Source organism: Ictalurus punctatus, chromosome 7, assembly GCF_001660625.3.
Source record: "Ictalurus punctatus breed USDA103 chromosome 7, Coco_2.0, whole genome shotgun sequence".
NCBI classification, from domain to species: domain Eukaryota; kingdom Metazoa; phylum Chordata; class Actinopteri; order Siluriformes; family Ictaluridae; genus Ictalurus; species Ictalurus punctatus.
Genome location: NC_030422.2, coordinates 13,535,100 through 13,555,450, shown reverse-complemented (window position 1 = coordinate 13,555,450; position 20,351 = coordinate 13,535,100). Strand labels below are relative to the sequence as shown.

General features: G+C 37.1%; 1 protein-coding gene across 9 annotated transcripts in view; it reads left to right on the top strand.

The window, feature by feature from the left end:
• Window positions 1-3,764: 3,764 nt before the first annotated feature.
• The window catches only part of ehbp1l1a (EH domain binding protein 1-like 1a), a 47,532-nt gene continuing 30,945 nt past the window's right edge, over window positions 3,765-20,351 (top strand). For 7 of the 9 annotated variants that reach the window (XM_017472274.3, XM_053681273.1, XM_017472270.3 and 4 more), the window contains exons 1-5: window positions 3,765-4,090; window positions 14,327-14,384; window positions 17,297-17,392; window positions 17,565-17,618; window positions 18,233-18,411. In XM_017472274.3, coding sequence (XP_017327763.2) covers window positions 3,987-4,090; window positions 14,327-14,384; window positions 17,297-17,392; window positions 17,565-17,618; window positions 18,233-18,411 — 491 coding nt within the window. In that variant the 5' untranslated portion in view covers window positions 3,765-3,986. The remainder of the gene's footprint in view (window positions 4,091-14,326; window positions 14,385-17,296; window positions 17,393-17,564; window positions 17,619-18,232; window positions 18,412-20,351) is intronic. The other 2 variants (XM_017472279.3, XM_017472280.3) reach the window with 2 other exon arrangements.

The window sequence follows — 20,351 nt, the reverse complement described above, 5'->3', positions numbered from 1 at the left end:
TCTTAGTATGAAAAATGGTTTATATCAATACAGTTCCAGATTGAAATAAACATATAATAGTGAAGCACTGAAATTCTTTAGAATGAACATGGGGTTTCTATTTTGGAAATTGACATTTTAAGACCATTTCCTTGTTACCTAAAATAGCTGGGAAACAGGACTATGGAGCAGTGCTTTATTTTCTCATCCACATCCAGCTGTGTCCCATAGCTTCTGGCAAACAGGCTTTATTTCACCAGGGAACAGCTAGAAAAATCACGTTTTCTAGTAAGTTGGCTAATCTCGACTGAAGAAAACTGTCCATTTGATTTTATTATTCATTTGAAATTGCACTTGGACATATCACATTTCACATTCTGAATGTGACATAAATGTATATGTAATAACACTGTTAAAAGCTTCTTCTATTGAAGAAATTCAACAATTATTTATTTTGGCCCACTGGCTGATCGCTTTTATACAGAATAAAGATATATAATGTAAAAACCTTTTATGATTCTGAGGTTCTTATGATTTTCTCCTCACAGTGAATGACCCTATATCAGGCTACTCATATATCTGTACATTCTGATGCATGACTTCTCTGACCAAATATTTTATGTTGCTACTAATGATGAATGATTGAATGATGAGCTGACCTTAATCATGATACATGATATGGTTAAAAGTATGTGCACACCTGAGCATAACACCCATATGTTGGTCTTCCCTAAACTGTTGCCACAAAGTTGGAAGCACACACAGAATGTCTTTGTATGCTGTAGCTTTACAATTTCCCTTCACTGGAACTAAGAAGCCCAAACCTGTTCCAACATGACAATGCCCCTGTGCAAGCTCCACGAAAACATGGTTTAAGAAGGTTGAAATGGAAGAACTCAAGTGGCCTGCACAGAGCCCTGACCTCAACCCCACTGAACACATTAGGGCTTTATTGGAACTCCAATTGCACCCCAGACCCCCTCACCAAACATCATTGCCTGACCTCACTAATGCCCTGATTGCTGAATGAGCATTTATCCCCACAGCCATGCACCAAAATCTACTGGAGAGCCTTCCCTGAAGAGTGAAAGTTTTTATAACAGCAAAGGGGGACTAAATCCATATGGTTTCTGGTTGGGATGTTCAACAAGCACATACAGTGAGGGATAAAAGTATTTGATCCCCTGCTGATTTTGTACGTTTGCCCACTGACAACGAAATGATCAGTCTATAATTTTATTGTATTTGTAGATTTATTTGAACAGTGAGAGACAGAATAACAACAAGAAAATCCAGAAAAACGCATGTCAAAAATGTTATAAATTGATTTGCATTTTAATGAGGGAAATAAGTATTTGACCCCCTCTCAATCAGAAAGATTTCTGGCTCCCAGGTGTCTTTTATACAGGTAACGAGCTGAGATTAGGAGCACACTCTTAAAAGTGCTCCTAATCTCAGCTTGTTACCTGTATAAAAGACACCTGTCCACAGAAGCAATCAATCAATCAGATTCCAAACTCTCATGAGGATCTTGTCAATGATCTCAAGGCAGCTGGGACCATAGTCACCAAGAAAACAATGGGTAACACGCTACGCCATGAAGGACTGAAATCCTGCAGCGCGCGCAAGGTCCGCTGCTCAAGAAAGCACATATACATGCCCGTCTGAAGTTTGCCAATGAACATCTGAATGATTCAGAGGACAACTGGGTGAAAGTGTTGTGGTCAGATGAGTCCAAAATGGAGCTCTTTGGCATCAACTCAACTCGCCGTGTTTGGAGGGGGAGGAATGCTGCCTATGACCCCAAGAACACCATCCCCACCGTCAAACATGGAGGTGGAAACATTATGCTTTGGGGGTGTTTTTCTGCTAAGGGGACAGGACAACGTCACCGCATCAAAGGGACGATGGACAGGGCCATGTACCGTCAAATCTTGAGTGAGAACCTCCTTCCCTCAGCCAGGGCATTGAAAATGGGTCGTGGATGGGTATTCTTGCATGACAATGACCCAAAACACACGGCCAAGGCAAAAAAGGAGTGGCTCAAGAAGAAGCACATTAAGGTCCTGGAGTGGCCTAGCCAGTCTCCAGACCTAAATCCCATAGAAAATCTGTGGAGGGAGCTGAAGGTTCGAGTTGCCAAACGTCAGCCTCAAAACCTTAATGACTTGGAGAAGATCTGCAAAGAGGAATGGGACAAAATCCCTCCTGAGATGTGTGCAAACCTGGTGGCCAACTACAAGAAACGTCTGACCGCTGTGATTGCCAACAAGGGTTTTGCCACCAAGTACTAAGTCATGTTTTGCAGAGAGGTCAAATATTTATTTCCCTCATTAAAATGCAAATCAATTGATAACATTCTTGACATGCGTTTTTCTGGATTTTCTTGTTGTTATTCTGTCTCTCACTGTTCAAATAAATCTACCATTAAAATTATAGACTGATCATTTCTTTGTCAGTGGGCAAACGTACAAAATCAGCAGGGGATCAAATACTTTTTTCCCTCACTGTAAAGGTGTGATGGTTAGCTGTCCACAAAACTTTGGCCATATAGTGTACTTAGGAAATATGTCTGATGATCTTATCTAGTCATGCATACACACCATTGCAGACTTCCACTTCTTCTATTGTTAATGTAGTTTAATGGTTATTTAATGGACTAAAACGACTTCTGTGAATTTGTGAAATATAATGAATCTGAACTTCTGACTGCCTGCATGGAAACAACAGAGCACTGATAAATAGTTACAGGCTATATAGCTAATCATAACTAGCAAATATTATTTTAACCCTGCTGAACCGCCAACCCCCCCCCCCAGAAACCCTGATAGAATTTGTAATGATTTTAATGTTTATAATGGGAATTGTATTGCTTTTAATGGAAACTCTACTCTCTACTGCTAATTTGTTGCCTTCTATTGGTGGCATGTTATGTCTAGAAGATACCATTAAGGATCAATAATGGTAATGGTTTTAATGGTTAGCTGATGGTTTGTAATGGTTTTTGTAGTGGAAACCATTCGAATTTCTGTGATGGTTCATATTGTTTTATTTCAGCAGGGAAGATACAACAGTATCAGTTAATGGCTCTCAGAAACCGTTAGAGATTAGAACTATTAGATTATAAACATAGTAAATGTTTGATGGAAATAATTGGGCTGTTAGGAAGTGAAACAACATTTCCAATGATATGTTCTTTTCAGTATGAAGATGTATATGCAAAATTCAAAACCAACTCCCATTTGATAAAATATAGCTTACAAAACTGTGTGGAGGCCACCTATCTTCAACTTTAACCCTTTAACACAATTTTTATTTATTTATTTATTTTCAAATTTTTATTTTAAAAACTGTGATTAAGACCTTTTTTTCCTGACTAATCCACTAATTGGTCTGATAATGTCGAAATATAAAAATCACATTTTCAAGCACTTTGAGTGTGAGCAGAGATGCTAGTCTTCCCTCGCCTGGTGTTTACATATCTCTGGCTCCGTCCCAAACCGTTGACTAGTTATTAAAGTAGTAGAGTTTTGTCCTTAGTATAAACTAATGTAGCAACACAACAAAATACCGTATGCAAATAAAACCTGGACGTTGTAAAATGTCAGTTTCTTCAACACATTTAGGGGCTTTTCTTCAGCTCTGTAATTCCTACAGCTTGTTATTGCAGTCAGAAATCGTAATGTCACTAATAATTAGGGAAACTTGACATGACATGCTGCTACCTCTCTCTCTCTCTCTCTCTCTCTCTCTCTCTCTCTCTTTACTGTATTGTAGTGCGCTAGTGTGCGCTGTGTGCTGCTTGGGACGGAGCCTCACTTTGACATTTGGCCCATGTGAGTAGAGGAGAGCGAGAGGAATCACACGCCTGAGGAGGACCTAGGACTAATAGAGTACTTTCTTTCGCGATCATGTAGGCTCTTTCTTATTTACCGGACATTTTCGAGTGTAAATATATACAAAAAAAAAAAAAAAAAAAACCCAAACAGCTTCGTACAAATGCAGCCATGACCTCCGTGTGGAAGAGACTCCAGCGCGTCGGTAAGAGAGCGTCCAAGTTCCAGTTTGTCGCGTCCTATCACGAACTTACCGTCGAGGGCACCAACAAATGGTATGTAGCCCGAGAAATCCCTGCCATTACTTCACGGTTTATGTTTTATACAAGATGTAAACAGTTGTTTAGTGAAGTTTGAGTAGGGAGGAAAAGGTCCACTCTTTTTGAGCTGTGCGGTGTCCAGTGTGTTACACAGCCTCCTTCAGTGACCAGAGGAATCTGTCAACAACAAGGAGTCTGCTTTAAACCAACTGCCCTATTATTATATTATTGTTGTTATTAACTGTTATTATGTCACGTTTTTACGAGAAAGTGTGGGCTTCGCCTCGGTGCTTATCTTTTACTTCCGTGTTGTTTGCAGTTTTCCCCTGTCACAAGCCATGCTGAAGTATCAGCCGCATTTCTGTCACTGGAGACACTGTTAGAGGTGATGAGAGACACTGTAATGCAGAGTTATAAACAGTAAACAGCTTACATTTCATCATTTGTTTAAGTTGAAACTGTGTTCATGTAACATTACACCACTATCTTGCACTTGTTTCTTTTCAACTTTTCACTTAGTGGAAAGTTGTGCTTTGCAGTAGTTGTGTATAAGCCATGCGTATATGAGGGTTATTATAGGGTCTGTCATGCTATTACAGTGAAAGCATATCTGTTATTATAGTACTGCAGTATGTTCTGTACACACTGGTATTACTCAGGACTTAAAGTGGGGGAATAAAAGAGGAAGATAAAAAATATACGATTCTAGGAGATGCTGATTTATTTACTCCAAGCACAGACAACCATTTAGATATTTAACTATTCATTTTGTTATATAGAATAACAATATGTAATAGTATAATAATGTAATATGGGGGGAACGGTGGCTTAGTGGTTAGCACCTCCAGGGTTGAGGGTTTCGATTCCTGCTTTCGTCTTGTTTGCACGGAGTTCGCATGTTTTCCCCGTGCTTCGTGGTTTTACTCCAGGTACTCCAGTTTCCTCCCCTAGTCCAAAGACATGCGTTGTAGTCTGATTGGCATCTCTAGATTGTCCGTAGTGTGTGAATGGGTGTGCGATTGCGCTCCACGGTGGGTTGCCCCACCCGTCCTTGTGCCCCGAGTCCCACTGAGATAGGCTTGAGGCTTCTTGTGACCCTGCGTATTATAAGCGGTACAGAAAATGGATGGATGGATAATAATGCAATATCTGTAGGATACTATATACTATTAGTTTTATTATTATATTATTATGTATGCGTGTGTTAATTTGAAATGTGCTGCATGTAAACACCTTATTCAGAACATCCACTGAAAGGAGATATACACGCATGCTCAGTTTGCAAGAAATTGTAGGTGCTAACAGATGATTAGCTGTAGGCTAGGTATTTAGGAATGTCAACTTGGGCATACTTACAACAAGGCTGTATACAGGAACATTGCAATGCCTGTACGCATATAAACATCGTATTCAGAATATGGCTGCAACCTGAATGTAGACCTTAAATCGAATTTGATGTGCATATAAACGTAGTCATTGTCGGACTCTCGCTTTCTCTTTGTGCCCTTTTGGAGCCAGGCCAACATTATTGGTATTAACGTTACTTAGATAGATCGAACAATAGACTAGCATTAAAGTTATTTATCGTGAGACTTTTTTTTACATAGAAAAATTATCTTGAGACTCGTCGAGAGAAGGGGAACTAGAGAGTCACGTAGTGCCCCCTGGGTAATGTAGTTTATGTAAGGTAATTATGAATTGCTCAGAACCTGATATGGAGAAGGCAGAAAATAGCACCAGCAGCTTGTGTGAAGTGCCGGTATGCAATAAAAAAGTCACGCTACACGAAAGAGTAAAATGTAGATTATGCCAGTACTGCGTACCAGTGAGTTCCGGCCCACTTCGAGCACTGGTTTTACAGCTGTGCAATTTATCATTCTCCAGATGTGTGGGATTTTCGATTATCGTGGTTTCACATTTAAGTAGTTTAAAGCAATTCATGTATTTCTGTTGTCTCGGGTAGGGCTGGGTGATGTAACGATGTAATAGCCATATTGTGACAAAAATAAAACCAGGATTTTCTGGCATACCACAGATACAATGTTTTTGGCAGATTTTTTTTTAAGAATGGGAAACTTAAAAAAAAATAAATATTATTATTATTTTTTTTTTTTTACAAATGATGTTTTTATCGTTTTCATGTTAAACATTTGTTATTTATTAAAACAATACGTGTATGTTTTTAAAAACGTAATTATTTATGAAGAAATAGTTAACAGTGTTTTTTTAAAAATGCAAACACTACTGTTTTTCTGGCAGTTTGTTAGCAAACCTAAGTTATATATTGCACTACATATCATGCATCGTTGAAATGCCTTTGAGTCATGATATGATATTTTTGTCATATCACCTAGCCCTTGTCTCTAGTGTTGTGTATTTAGGACTTTGTTTGAATCATATACTTTATGTACTTGACATGACTTTCACACCCAATGATAACTTTACATATAGTTGACATTATGCGCCAATGTAGGACTGTCTTTCATATTAAAAGCAAATATATATATATATATATTGATTGAGGAGGCATGCTAGCGCAGTGTGTGCTGCAGTGTTGCCGCATCACAGCTCTAGGGTGATCATGTGAGCTTCCTCCTGGTTTACCGTTTTTCCTCCCGCTGTCCAAAAACATGCAGGTAGATCGGATTGGTTATGCTAAATTGCTGCTGAGTGAGTGTGTGTGTGTGTGTGTGTGTGCATGGTGCCCTCTGATGGACTGGTATCCCACCTGGGGTGAATTATCCAGCATTGCGCCCAGTGTTCCTGGGACTGGCTCCGGATTCACGGCAACCCTGATCAGGATAAAGCGGTCACGCAATAAGAAATACAGAAGAACATGTTGACCAAGTAAATCACTCAAAATGATGGCCTTGTAAAGGAGAATGAAATACTGCTGATTAAAGTGATTAATGCAAGAATTACTCAATAAGTGCATTTCATTTATTAGAAGGGTTCTCAAACATTTTGCAGCGAGGGCCCGCTATAACTGTAAAATAAATTCCCCTCATTACAGTTTAATTTCCGAAGGTAATCCAGCTAATACAAATTGCTTTAAAGACATTATTTAAATGCGTACTGTAATATTTTGGCTGTTTATTGGAGCCAACTATCATTAGAGCACACTAGGTCTACAGTGAAATTAATTAAAGGCTTACTTGTTTTTGAGAATGGAGGTCTGGAATGAGACCAGTCAAATAGGATAATAACTCTAGGAACTCAATAATAAATGTAGTACCGTTGTTAATGTTGAGTTGTGACTTTCACCATTGTAAAAAAGGAGAACAAAAAACCCCAAAACCCGATAGTAATGCTTTTTGGATTGCTGGACTCCATGTTGAAAACCAGAGATTTAAGAAAATGGCAAAAAATAGAAATTGTGCAATGCATTTGGGCTGGACAGAAGCACAGCTGTATTCTGCCTCCCTTGACACATCTGACAAATGGATGACTATAAAAGCAGAGCTGTGGTTTACTAAGTTCTGTATACATAACATTGACATTCTTATGGACCTTTATTAGAGCTTAGTCAGGAAGGAGAAGGATTCAACGAGAGCAGCAACATGGAGGGATGCCAGAGACTCCTTGTAGTTTCTTTTACACCACCGCTTACTTATTTCTAATGCCTATTTCTAATTCTTATTTCTTCTGTAGTATTGCTGTTTAACTGATCGGTAGGATTTTAATACAGTTATTTTTCTAATGGCAACAAATCAAACTGCACTGTCAATACATTGTGGTGTAATAAAAGTAGATCAGGATTTATAATATAATGTGTAATTTCTGTCTATTATTAACATGTTATTTGAATCTTTTTCAATATCATAAATATATTTCATGACGTTATTAATATGGAAAGATATTTTGACAGTAGGTTATACCTTAAACGGTTAACGATTAAAATAAGAATTTAGTGTCAACACTGCTGTCTGGCACCATCTGAAATGCACGAGCACGTCACACTTACCGAATTAATTGTACAGACGAGAAAAACAATTGTTACATTATGTTGTATATTTCCTCACTTTTCCGAATTTTTTTTCTGGTCACGCCACTGAGAGAACAACTGGCACTGGGTATAAATGACAATAATCGACAAGAACAATACTGTAAGATGCTTTTACATATTATTACATGTATATATTTTTTATATTGTAATATTACTATTTTTGAGTTTCATTTGGTAGAAGCCTGTGTGTAGACAGCATTACACTTCCCAGGAAAATCCTGTGTAATGTGCCTCCTTCCTGGAGAAGGCAGTCTAATTCTGTTTACTGCATAACTAGCAGTTTGAAAAACATGGTGGACTTCAGTGTTGCGTTGACTGTTTTGAATGTGGAACATATTTACACTGGCATAGATTTTGTAAACAAGGTAAATAAATATAGACACACACCTAACCGCATTCCAGTCTCTCCAGTGTAAAGTTTGTACAGTTTGCAGTGCATATAGAAGTATGTCCATAGTAAGCAGCATGCATGGCTTTTAATTGACAGTGATTAATTAGTAATTAGTCCTAGCGTCTCCTCAGGATCCTGTTGCTTTGGGATGTAAATGTTGTGATGGAAGAATTGTTCTTGTCTAGGATACTAAAATTCCTAACATTCTCCACCAGTATGCTGGTGCCTCTCAGGATTGCTGACTAGTTATCAAATCAGGGCAAGCCTTTATTATTATTTCACTTTTATTGCATGTTCATTTTTTTGGACTAAATCCAAGTGTTTACAAGGCGTTAAACTTTAAGAGTAGACATCATGTATTATGAGCAGTTACAGTGTTTGATTACACGACATTGTGTTGTTAAGGTAAGATCCTGATGAGATTATAGTGTGTTATAGCGGAGCTTCTTTTGCCACTGATCCAGGTGAAATGGTGCGTATGAGTAATTGTAAAAAGTAGTCACATACAGTACATAGTTTTGACAAACATTGCAGTGTAACTCAGAGGAATGCGTAGAATGTTCACTGTTTTTCTTGCAGCATTTTTGTTCTGTTTCCTGCGGGTCCCAGATAGCCTCCCTGATGTTTTTTTTTTTTAATCTAAAAAGTACTCTGTTACGCAATATGCTACTTTCTTTAATGACATACGCATTTTCTGTAACCATTTACAAAACAAAAGTTTAGTAGTCAAAATTGGACAAACAAATGATAATGCTAAAGATATTTCCAATTGAAGACAAGACATAAAGTTTTGACAATGTACATTATTTATTTATTTATTTATTTATTATTTACAGTTTTATACAATTTAAAGTTCTTGTATATAATGAATAAAGAAGGGAGCAAAAGTTTGATTTGGGTAATATAAATCCATTTAAATCAAGTATATTTGAATTAAACTCGACATATTATTCCAAAAATAAAAGCAAATGCAAAAAAAGTTGGCAATTTTTATAAAAGAATATTTTACAGATTATTTTTCAGTGTAACACATCTAGTTAACCTTACTCATAACAGTTTATTTGTGACTTCCGTTACATAATGAATTTAAGTAGATGGAACATGTTTAGATGTACAGTAGCTGGAATTACTCACTTGAAGTAAACTCTTAAACTCTACTGAATATAATTAAGGTAATAACAAAAAAACTCTGAGTAAATGTTACTACAAATATACATCTGAATGTAGACCAATTCAATTAGTGAACTCACTGGACATGAAATTTTAAAAATGAAATTCAAAGAGGCATTTTTTTTTTTCAGTGCAGACTTCCTGTCAGTTTGAACCAGTCTTGCCATTCTTCTCTGACCTCTCTCATCAATTAGAGGTCAACAGATAGTGGATTTTATCGATAATGATAACTAAGTTGGGAAGTACGTTTCCGATAACTGATTAATCAACCAATTGTTTTTAAAATTGATACTGAATGAGAACATAACACTCAAAGTAGAACTTTGCTGAACTTTATTACAGAAATAAACAGTATGGACTGTACTATGAAAATGTACTGTACTTTTTAAAATGAAATAAATATACAAATATTAATATATTAACAAGTAAAAAATAAATATTAAAGTAAGTAAAAGATATACATCCAAACTGAACTAAAAAGTAACACAACAAGTACAAATAGAGACATCCAAAATGAATAAAAAAAAACACACAAAAAACTTCAAGTAACACAACAAAATTTGTCAGTGACAGTTTTTATTTCGCCTCTAGAAGCCGCTCTCGTACTTTATAATGACAGCCGACCCTTCTCAGCCTCTCTCGGTGTGGATTTTTGATGATCGGCAAAAAAACGCAATACCGATCAGTTGGTCGACCTCTATCATCAACACAGCGTTTCCATTCACTCACTGCCACATGACTGGCCGACCGGATAATTACATGAATTATCATTCACGTGTACAGATGTTCAGTGAGCAAATGTATTTAAAACAAAAAAAGTACCACTGTGCCCTACGATGGATTGGCACCCTGTCCAGGGTGTACCCCGCCTTGTGCCCGATGCTTCCTGGGATAGGCTCCAGGTTTCCCCGTGACCCTGACGAAGGATATTGGTATAGAAGATGGATGGATGGATGGATGGAAAAAGTACCACTATTACAATACTCATGCAACAGGATCTTTTTTTTTGCATCCAACAGCTTTTTATTAGATATGGCACTATACCATTTTTTGATATGATATTGAAATCTTGAGTGCCATCAGTTAGCTATTTTTTAATGATCTACTAAGCAAACTCAAAACTGCTCAAATGCCCTGTTACATTACAGGAAGAAATACATAGCAACATGACTTAGAAAAAATAAGTGAATAAATACATTAAATAAAAATATAACTTTAACATGAAAATAAATAGAATGTTATGGTTGAATGTTAGCTTGTTACAGAATCTGAGTGGATTGGTTCCTTTTCCCCCTCAATATCTTTTTTCTGCTGATATTGAATCAGTGCCATCACTATGTTTTATAGAAAAATATCTTAATATGCAAAAATATCATCACTCCACTTTTATTATTTTTCTCCTGTTGTCTGATAAAGATGTTTTATTAGCAAAAATTTATTATAAGAAAAATAATCATCCAACATTGGCATTCAGAATAACTCACATTCCACATCTCACACATTGAAAGTTATCAAATCTCTTATCATCATATATATTTTTAAATATTGCAGTTTTATTTTTTGCTGTTTTGAAATCCCCTTACATTGACCCGACATGTTTATTTTCACTACTATTGCTATTATTGTATCCCCCACCCATGTGTGTGCAGAGAATATACACAGCTTAATAAGATTCTCAATATCCACTTGGCTGCCATTTTGCCAGTCTATTTTGGACCCCATCGTCAGTATTCTCAGCCCTTTGCGCATTTGTGCAGCTGCTCCTCGGCGTGACCTGCAACATGAGACCTGGAGGCCGCTGCTGCTCTTACCTTTCACCTTTCCTTTAATCTAGTGCCCAGCTACACAAAGCTACACACAGCTACACACAGCTAGTGACTTCTGATTCTGCGCTTAGAGGAAATTACTGTCTGGATGCAAAGTGTGTCCTGGTAGATCGACTCATCAGCATTTTCCGATGTAAAAAGAGGCCTACAATGGAAGCCACACAACCAAATATGAATGTAGGCCAGCTTTCCTGCAGGAGAGTGGACCAGATTTGTGTGTTTTGGTTCTATACATAAATTACAATCAGTACATAAAATGTAAGTAGGGAAGAAGCAAGAACTTTGGAACAAGTCATACTGTTTGCCAACTGCTTTCAAACACAGTGTGTTGACGGTGTAAGTGTGTGTATTTAATGATGCAGTATGAGTGAACAAGGAAGGGCCACACCCTCCACTAGAAAACACATAGCTCTACTATAGTAGAGCTATCTGATATCTGTGCCTTCTGCTTGACCCTGTGCGTTATGGACGTGACCGTTACAGACGCTTCATATTAAATAATATGCATATCACAGGCACTCATTTGTTTACCATGATTATTTACCAGGCTGTTACATGACTGACTTATATTACTGCGATCTGATTCTGGCTTACTGTTTTCGAAATGTAATTTATTCTAGTAACGTTTCAGAAATTAAATTCTAACAGCAACGAGAACACCATGGGGATTTACAAATCGCTACATGGTTATCTTAGCGTATTTGAATAAATGTGATCACTCAGTTGATCGCTTACATCCTACCTTAAAAGGACACACCTCTCGTGATGATGTATTTAAATAGGTAGAATCCAAATGACAGTCATTATCAGACATCTATTGAAAACGTTCATACTTGCCAGGGGCGTTAGCTGGACTGTTAGTCATGCGGGGCTGAGCCCTTCTTGCGTAATCTTAAATCAATCTGTACATATCTTGTTGGAGCTGAAAATATAATACCTTATCATTTTCTTTTTGCATTAGCATGGACTTATGCATAAGCTGGAATAATAGCTACCGCAACATCATATACAAATAATCCTATAGAGCAGAGCCTGGGACATCAACACAGTCAACAAAATCATGCACCAGGCGCACAAGAGAAAGAGAACTGTTCCAGGAAGTGGTCTTTGTTTTGCATATTTACTAGGATATGCGGTACAAAACTTGATCCCAGGTCAGCACTGAGTTGCCCTCTGAGAAGGGTCACGTATATGACACATTGCCTTGTGAGACAGTAGTATGCCGTTTACAGAGACTAATTCTGTTCTGGATGTGGGTCAGATAACCAACCCAATAACTGAAAGTGTGTATCATCTGTGATGATATCACGCTTTAATGGCCTCCAGGCTAGAGAATTATACCTTGTAATACTTGCAACATGTTCGATCAGGAATCTTGGCATATGGAAAATTTTATTCAGACTCCAGTGTGATACAGTGTGTTAACAGTGTGGCGGTTTGGTTGATGCTGGGAGGAGTGGGGCAGGTTGTGAGTAGTTTGTGTGTTACCTGTTATCTTTTTTTTGATATACAAATTGACATTCCCTAGCTAGCAACCAAAATACATCAATCAACAGGGAACAAGGTTTACCAGGTCTGTCAGGTTCTTTACTCTCCTTATTGTTTTCAGTTTTTGTTGCTCTGCTAAGCTCCGTTCACACCCCATCCCCCTCTCGCTCCCTCTCTCTCTCCCTCACTATCTCTCTCACGCTCTCTTTCACCAGGCCTGACCCTAAATTTCAGAACAAAAATGTGACATTTGTGATATTTGTAACGTCAACTAACTAACTTCGCTGGCTAACGTAACTTAATTCACTACATGAATATCTATGTACGTTAGCTAGGTTAGCAATTTCTTCGGTTGTAAAATAGGCTACATTAGTTTATCTTTTCTTTATCTGCTGTCACTGTCACATTAGTCAAAATGTTTCACACTGTGTTTGCCATATATTTCCATGAAATAGACCAGTACTGAGCGGGTAGTGTTGCTGTCTTACAGCTCCAGTTTCCCTGGTTCTATCTGGAGATTGATTTACTTTCTGTGTGGAGGTTTCTATGTTCTCTCCATGTTTGTGCGGGTTTCCTCCAGGTTCTCCAATAACATATTGGTAGTTGGTATGAATGTGTGTGTGCATGGTGCCCTGCAATCCAGGGTGTATTTCCTCCTTGCACCCAGCGTTCCTGAGTTAGGCTTCAGCTCTAACAGGACCCTGACCAGGATTAAGGATATGTATGATAAAGGATATGAAAGCGATGTGCCAGAAATGTTATCCTATCACCATTATAATAAGTCTAATAAGTAGGCAAAAACCTCAGTGTATCATCGAGACAACCTCCTTAGCCCTGCTCTCCTAAACTCTCTCGTACTTTCCTACACTAGGTTTGATTACTGTGCATGAATGTGAAAACAACACCACCTCATTACCATCTGGACACAGAAATAAACGATTAAAAAAACAGAATGATGAAGACATAAATTCATAAACCTATAAATACTAAACTAAATATAGAAAAATATAAATACAGAAATAAATGATTTGAATACAAAAATAAATGAAAAAAACACCCCAATAAAAAGCACAAATGAATAATACATACATAATTTAGTTAAAAAATCAAAAATACTGTATCTTTACTTATTAAGTCATTTATATAAGTCATTATTATTATTTTTTTTTAACTTTTCATTTTTGGCAGAATCTGTCCTCTGGAGAGGGGGGATGTGTAGGAAACACTGTGCAGTTTCATTTGCAGTGCATGCATAATCATAATCATGGTGCTTTTCACTAGATAAGGCCTCACATCTCTTGGAAAAATACTGTTGGATTGTGTGAGCTTTCTGTATGTTGATGTTATTCTTATACACGCTGTGTCTGCAGGCAGCCAGACAAGCTGAGAGTGGTTTGGACCAGACGAAACAGACGAATCTGCACTAAGGTAGGAAAGAGGATGTAGATACTAGTGCATCACTGCTTTAGTTTCACCTTCTGCACATGTGGTATGATAAGTTATATGTTTCTAATAGTGTGCAGGGTGTAGTGCAGATGTGCACAGATATCCTATGGCCCAACTGCAGTCACATCTGTCTGTACTGGTTAAAATCTGTTTTATACACTACAGTGTAGTGTAGAGCAGGAGCATCAAAGTCCTTTTAGATAATAGGCCACATTATACTTAGTCCAATGTCAATAGGGCTGGACAAAAAATTCTGTTTAATAGATCAGTAACACATCGACAACAACACTTCTTAATTGTGTTCATTTATGAGCATTTATCTGAACGGTACATTCTAAATGCCTAAACAATAATCACCTAAACAACAGCTTCATTAGCAGAAAAGCTCATTATTTTCAAACGTATGGCTTTATATGGTTCTAATTATGGCTCATAATATTGAAGTGAGAGGAAAGATTGATATATTGTAGTTTTAAAAATGATTTACAAACAAAAATGTAAAAGTCGTGATTGCAAATGTATTCACCCCTTAAACCCTTATTCTTTTGGAAAGAGGCATGGTTACAGCATAACATTTTTAGCTAGCTAATGAAGATATCATTAGCCAATTTTTACATATCAGCAGGCTTGGAGAGTAGCGGAAAACATGTTACCTAATCAGGATACAAAAAACTGGTACCTGTAATCCGTTACAGTTACGTCAAAAAACAACGTAATCAGATTACAGGTACATTTTGTAAAAAATGGGAATACTGTCAGGATTAGATTTTTTCATTTAAAACCAAAGAAAGTAATCTTTTGACATAACACAGTATAGACAGCTGCTTGATTATGGTTGTGGTTCTCTCTCGCCAGTCGTGACTCACGTGAACAACATCCTGGTGCATACGCAAATACATTTTGTGCAAAGTTAATTTAGTAGAAATGAACACAAATTCTCTGTTCTCTGAAATGCTTTTGTTAGAGTGACCATACATCCTCTTTGTGTCCGAGATTCGGCTATAATTTCATTATGATGTGCTTATGGTCTAATACTGCATCATGTGTGGGCATGTTTGCATTGCTTTAACCCCTCTCTGTAATTCCCGCCTTCTTGCACACCGATTGGTCGATTATAAAAGGCCTGTGGCAACTATTGGCCAAATTCCTGCCTCTCACCCATTAGTCTACTCTCAGCGAGCGTGTGAAAGTGAAGCGCTGGTGTGTGCAGCATCAAACAGTTGCTTGACAATAGCAGCAAATGACAGCTGTCCTGAGTCGAAACAACACCCATATAAGGTTATTTTTAATTTCATGCTATCACATTGCTTTGTATTACATGGTCATTCAAATGTGTAAATGACGGAAGAAGGTTCATTCGTGGCATCTGATATTTTATTTTAGTACATGGACATTCAAAAGAATGTAGGAATTTATATATATTTACATGATGCTAATAGAGATAATAGTGTCTTTTTCCGTGTATTAAAATCTGCATTCATAGGAAGACTATTTTGAATGCTATTAAGACACAGGGGGAAAAAGTATCCTCTTTTTGGAAAACCAGAATATGGTCACCCTAACTTTTGTGATATAATGTTACCTGCCTCAGGTTCAGTGATCTTTTATTTATTCATTTATTTATTTCTGTTCTTAAAACAAATCTAAACATAGAACATGTTTTTAAGCTCTAAATAAAAGTATTTTAGATCACATTGCCTTTCTCTTGACTTTATTTACACGTGACCTTGAAGTAATCCAAAAGTAATCAGATTACTTTATTGTCATATTGTGATGCTTGGATTGTGTTACTGATTACATTTTTTATGAAGTAATTTGTAACTGTAAGGGAATACATTTTTAATATAGTATCCCTCCCAACCCTGCATATCAGCACATTTTGTCAGTATTCGAGTTTACGGCCCTGGGTTTATTGCCCCCTAGTGGAGTAACAGAAACTAGCTCTTTAAAAAAAAACCCTTTGCATTCATGGTTTTGAGGTATCAGCCAAGAATCAGCCTGAACTGTGTTAATATTAGGGCTCTGTGGAGTCCTTACCATTTGCTGCATGTCTTCTGTTTTCTAAAGATAGTTCTTTAAAGAAAATTGAATGTTTGAAACACAAACTATGGGGCCCCAAGAAATGTTAACAGCAGTAAGATATAAACAACATTTTAAGGCAGCTATGACTAAGCTATGGTTTGACATTAAAGGTACAGTGAGTCGGATTTTAAAAAATTAACAGGACGGTTTATTCATGGGACAAAAATAATCCCAAATGTCATAGCAGCTGTGAGTGGCCCTGACAATCCTGTAATAGTAATTCACAGGCAGTGCTGTGTCGGATTTGTCAGATGGGAATTGGTGGGAAATGTGTACGCATATGTCAGCTCAGCTATATCAATATCATCATACTCCAACTTTAGGCACAAAAAAAGTACAACCAAGCAAGGGAGAGGACAAGTAAGCACATGAGATAGTCAACAAACAGGAGCCAGAGTGTGAAAAAGTCAGTATGAGGGCAAGTCAGTGAAGGGCAGCTGATTTTTTTCCTTGTTGAATTTGTATGGTAGAGAAGTTGTTTAGCTGGAGAACTAATGAAAAGCGACTAATGTTTGTGTGTGTTTTTGTGTTTTAAACTCAGTTCTATTTGCTTTTGTTCCAGACCACCAGTGTGGTTTCTTTTGAAGCTTGTGGAGTTTTACAAATTGCTTTTTTTTTTCTTGCAGAGTACAAATAGCAGGTCTCAAACTGCATACTACTGTACTAAATAGTTTGCCTGTTAACATGACAAAGTAAAAAATATATTTATGTTGTTGCATGTTTAAATATTTCTCCCACAGTTATTAACCAAACCTATCACTTAATCTGTAATCTTTGCTGATTGTAACTTTAACATTCACTCATATTTTCAGCTTCATGGCTGGCAGCCTGGCATCAAGAATCCGTACAGAGGGACAGTGTTGTGGCAGGTGCCTGAGAATGTGGATATTACAGTCACACTCTTTAAGGTACAAATGTCCAGCATCACAAAATATCACAATATTTTATAGACATGGTACCATTCATGTCTTACATTAATAATGTGATATCTCTAATAAATATGGATTACTTTATTAACAATATCACTAATGCCAATCATCCAGCTAATTACACTGCTACATTACTCAAACCTTTCTACAGGATCCAAATGCTGATGAATTTGAAGACAAAGATTGGACATTCATCATTGAAAATGTAAGTCAATCTCTAATGTAGGACATCTGCAACAATCTGTATAGCATCACTTTTAATTTCAGTAGTATTTTGATCATGGCCGATCTCTGAAAGTTAGTAATTAGCATGAGATGGTACCAAGGAAAGCATGTATGACAAAACTCATGTCTTTTGTTCCATGGAACCAAAAAGGATATGCATCAGTTTCACATATGCTAAAATGTCTAGTATAAAAAGTAACAGCTAAATGTAGAGTAGTGGCAATTTCATTTTTTGAAGGATTGATTTAGGAAGTTTAATCTGTGTTTCATTAATTCCTTTCTTGAGTATGATACTCTTAGCTGAAACAAAAACAGCAGAACTTTGAGCCTTAAGGACCAATGCCCAATGACGTTATTTGTTTAGAGCAGAAAACAGGTTTGTGTTTGTCCAGATTTTGGTATATAGTTTGTAGTTTATTACTAGGTATCATGCAGTGAATTTGCTGTTCATTTTCTTTTCAAGCCTTTCATAAGTCTTGTAGTGTTGGACTTTTGTTGCTGAACATAGTTAGTTATAGCAATACATGTCTGTTTTCTTCCAGTGTTTATTAACTTCTGTTATTGAGCACAATTTCCCCCCCTAAAATTATACAGGAGACAAAGGGTCATCGGAAAGTCCTAGCATCAGTGGACGTAAACATGAAGAAGTATGCCAACGTCACTTCAGCCACGTTTGACCTGACGCTCAATCTGAAGCCACTCTCTGTGAAAGTGGTGGACGCTACACTAAAGCTCAGCCTGACCTGCATCTTTCTCAAAGAGGGCAAGGCCACGTGAGTGTTTCATCATCAGTTCTAACAATAAACATAATGCCAACATCTAGGTTAGACAGTGAAGTGTGTGTGTGTGTGTGTGTGTGTGTGTGTGTGTGTGTGTGTGTATACAGTGCTGTGAAAAAGTATTTGCCACCATCCTGATTTCTTTGTATATGTCTCAATAACTGCAACCAAACTCTTCCGATAACGGGAGATCAGTCTTTCACTTACTTCTAGGACTAGAATGTACTCCTATGCTTTGGATCATTGTCTTGCTACATAATCCAGTTGTGCTTGAGTTTAAACTTAAGAACCGAAAACTAGAGATTCTCCTTTAGGATTTTCTGGTAGAGAGCAGAATTCATGATTCCCTCAATTATTGCATGTTGCCCAGACCCTGAAGCAGCAAAGCATCCCCACACCATCACATTTCCACCACCATGATTAACCATAGGTATGATGATCTTTCATGTAACGGGACCCCTGTCTTCCAGACAGTTCCACTTTCGACTCAACAGTTTACAGAACATTCTTCCAAAATATTTGAGGATCATCAAGGTGTGTTTTGGCAAAATTCAGACGAGCCTTAATGTTCTTCTGGGTTAGCAGTGGTTTTCACCTCGCCACTCTTCCATGGATGCCATTTTTGCCCAATGTCTTTCTGATAGTGGAGCCATGAACAGTGACCTTTATTGACATAAGAGAGGCCTGTAGGTCCTATGATGTTGTCCTTGGCTCTTTTGTGACTTCCTGGAAGAGTAGTTGCTGTGCTCTTGGAGAAATTGAAGGTCGGCCACTTCTGGGAAGGTTCACTACTGTGCCGAGTTTTTCCATTTGGAGATAATGGCTCTCACTGTGGTTCTTTGGAGTCCCAGAGCCTTTGAAGTAGCCTTGTAACCCTTCACAGACTGATGTATTTCAATCACCTTCTTCCTCATCATTTCTGGAATTTCTTTCAGTTTTGGCATAGTGTGCTACTGGGTAAGACCTTTTAACCAACTTCATGCTGTTGAAAAAGTTCTATTTAAGTGTTGATTTGATTGAACAGGGTTTGCAGTAATCAGGTTGCATCCGGTCCAGCTGAACTCCATTATGAATGCAGTTTCATAGATTTGGGGAATTAGTAACTATGGGGGCAAATACATTTTCACACAGGCACAGTTGGTATTAGATAACTTTTTTGTTACAATATTTAACATTATCATTAAAAACTGTATTTTGTCTTTACTCAGGTTGCCTTTGTTTTATTTAGATTTTGTTTTTCTTAGATTTTGTTTTTGTAAATTTCTGAAGCTGTTATGAAATATACACAAATGCAGAAGATGCATCTAGGGATATTCAGCATTAACTGATGGTGATAGTCTTAGCGTGCTAATGAAAACCTTCACCAGAAGGTAAAAAGACATTGGAAATCTGATTGAATCACTCACACTATCAATTTTATAACTCATTTGAAATATAGAAATATGGAAACTCACCCACACTATTTGTTAGTTACTAGCTGGGTGTTGTGAGCTCTCTAGCTCAACAACTTCATTGTTATGACACAAATGCCACAAAAATTATACATCAGCTGACTATCATTTTCTAGCGTCCGAACAAATTAGTGAAAAATTCTTTACATGTTCAGCAAGAAAAAAGCTAAAATCTTTTTTTGTCTGAAGTTGGCACTATGACGTTTGAACTACATGAGCTGGCTTATGATGTATTAGTACAAATTTCCCATTCTATAAAAATAAAATCCCATTATTTTGTATTTTGGACTGTAGTATTTTAAATTTAAAATGCTTACTCTTAAATTTAGGTCTATACATTGTGAAACTAAAAATATTGATAAAAAGTCTGTAACTGAAAAAGAATAAAAAGATACATTTTGACACATGAAGTGATTTGGAAGTATATATATTATATTATATTATTAATATACATTATTGTACTGTATATGCACTTAGTATAAT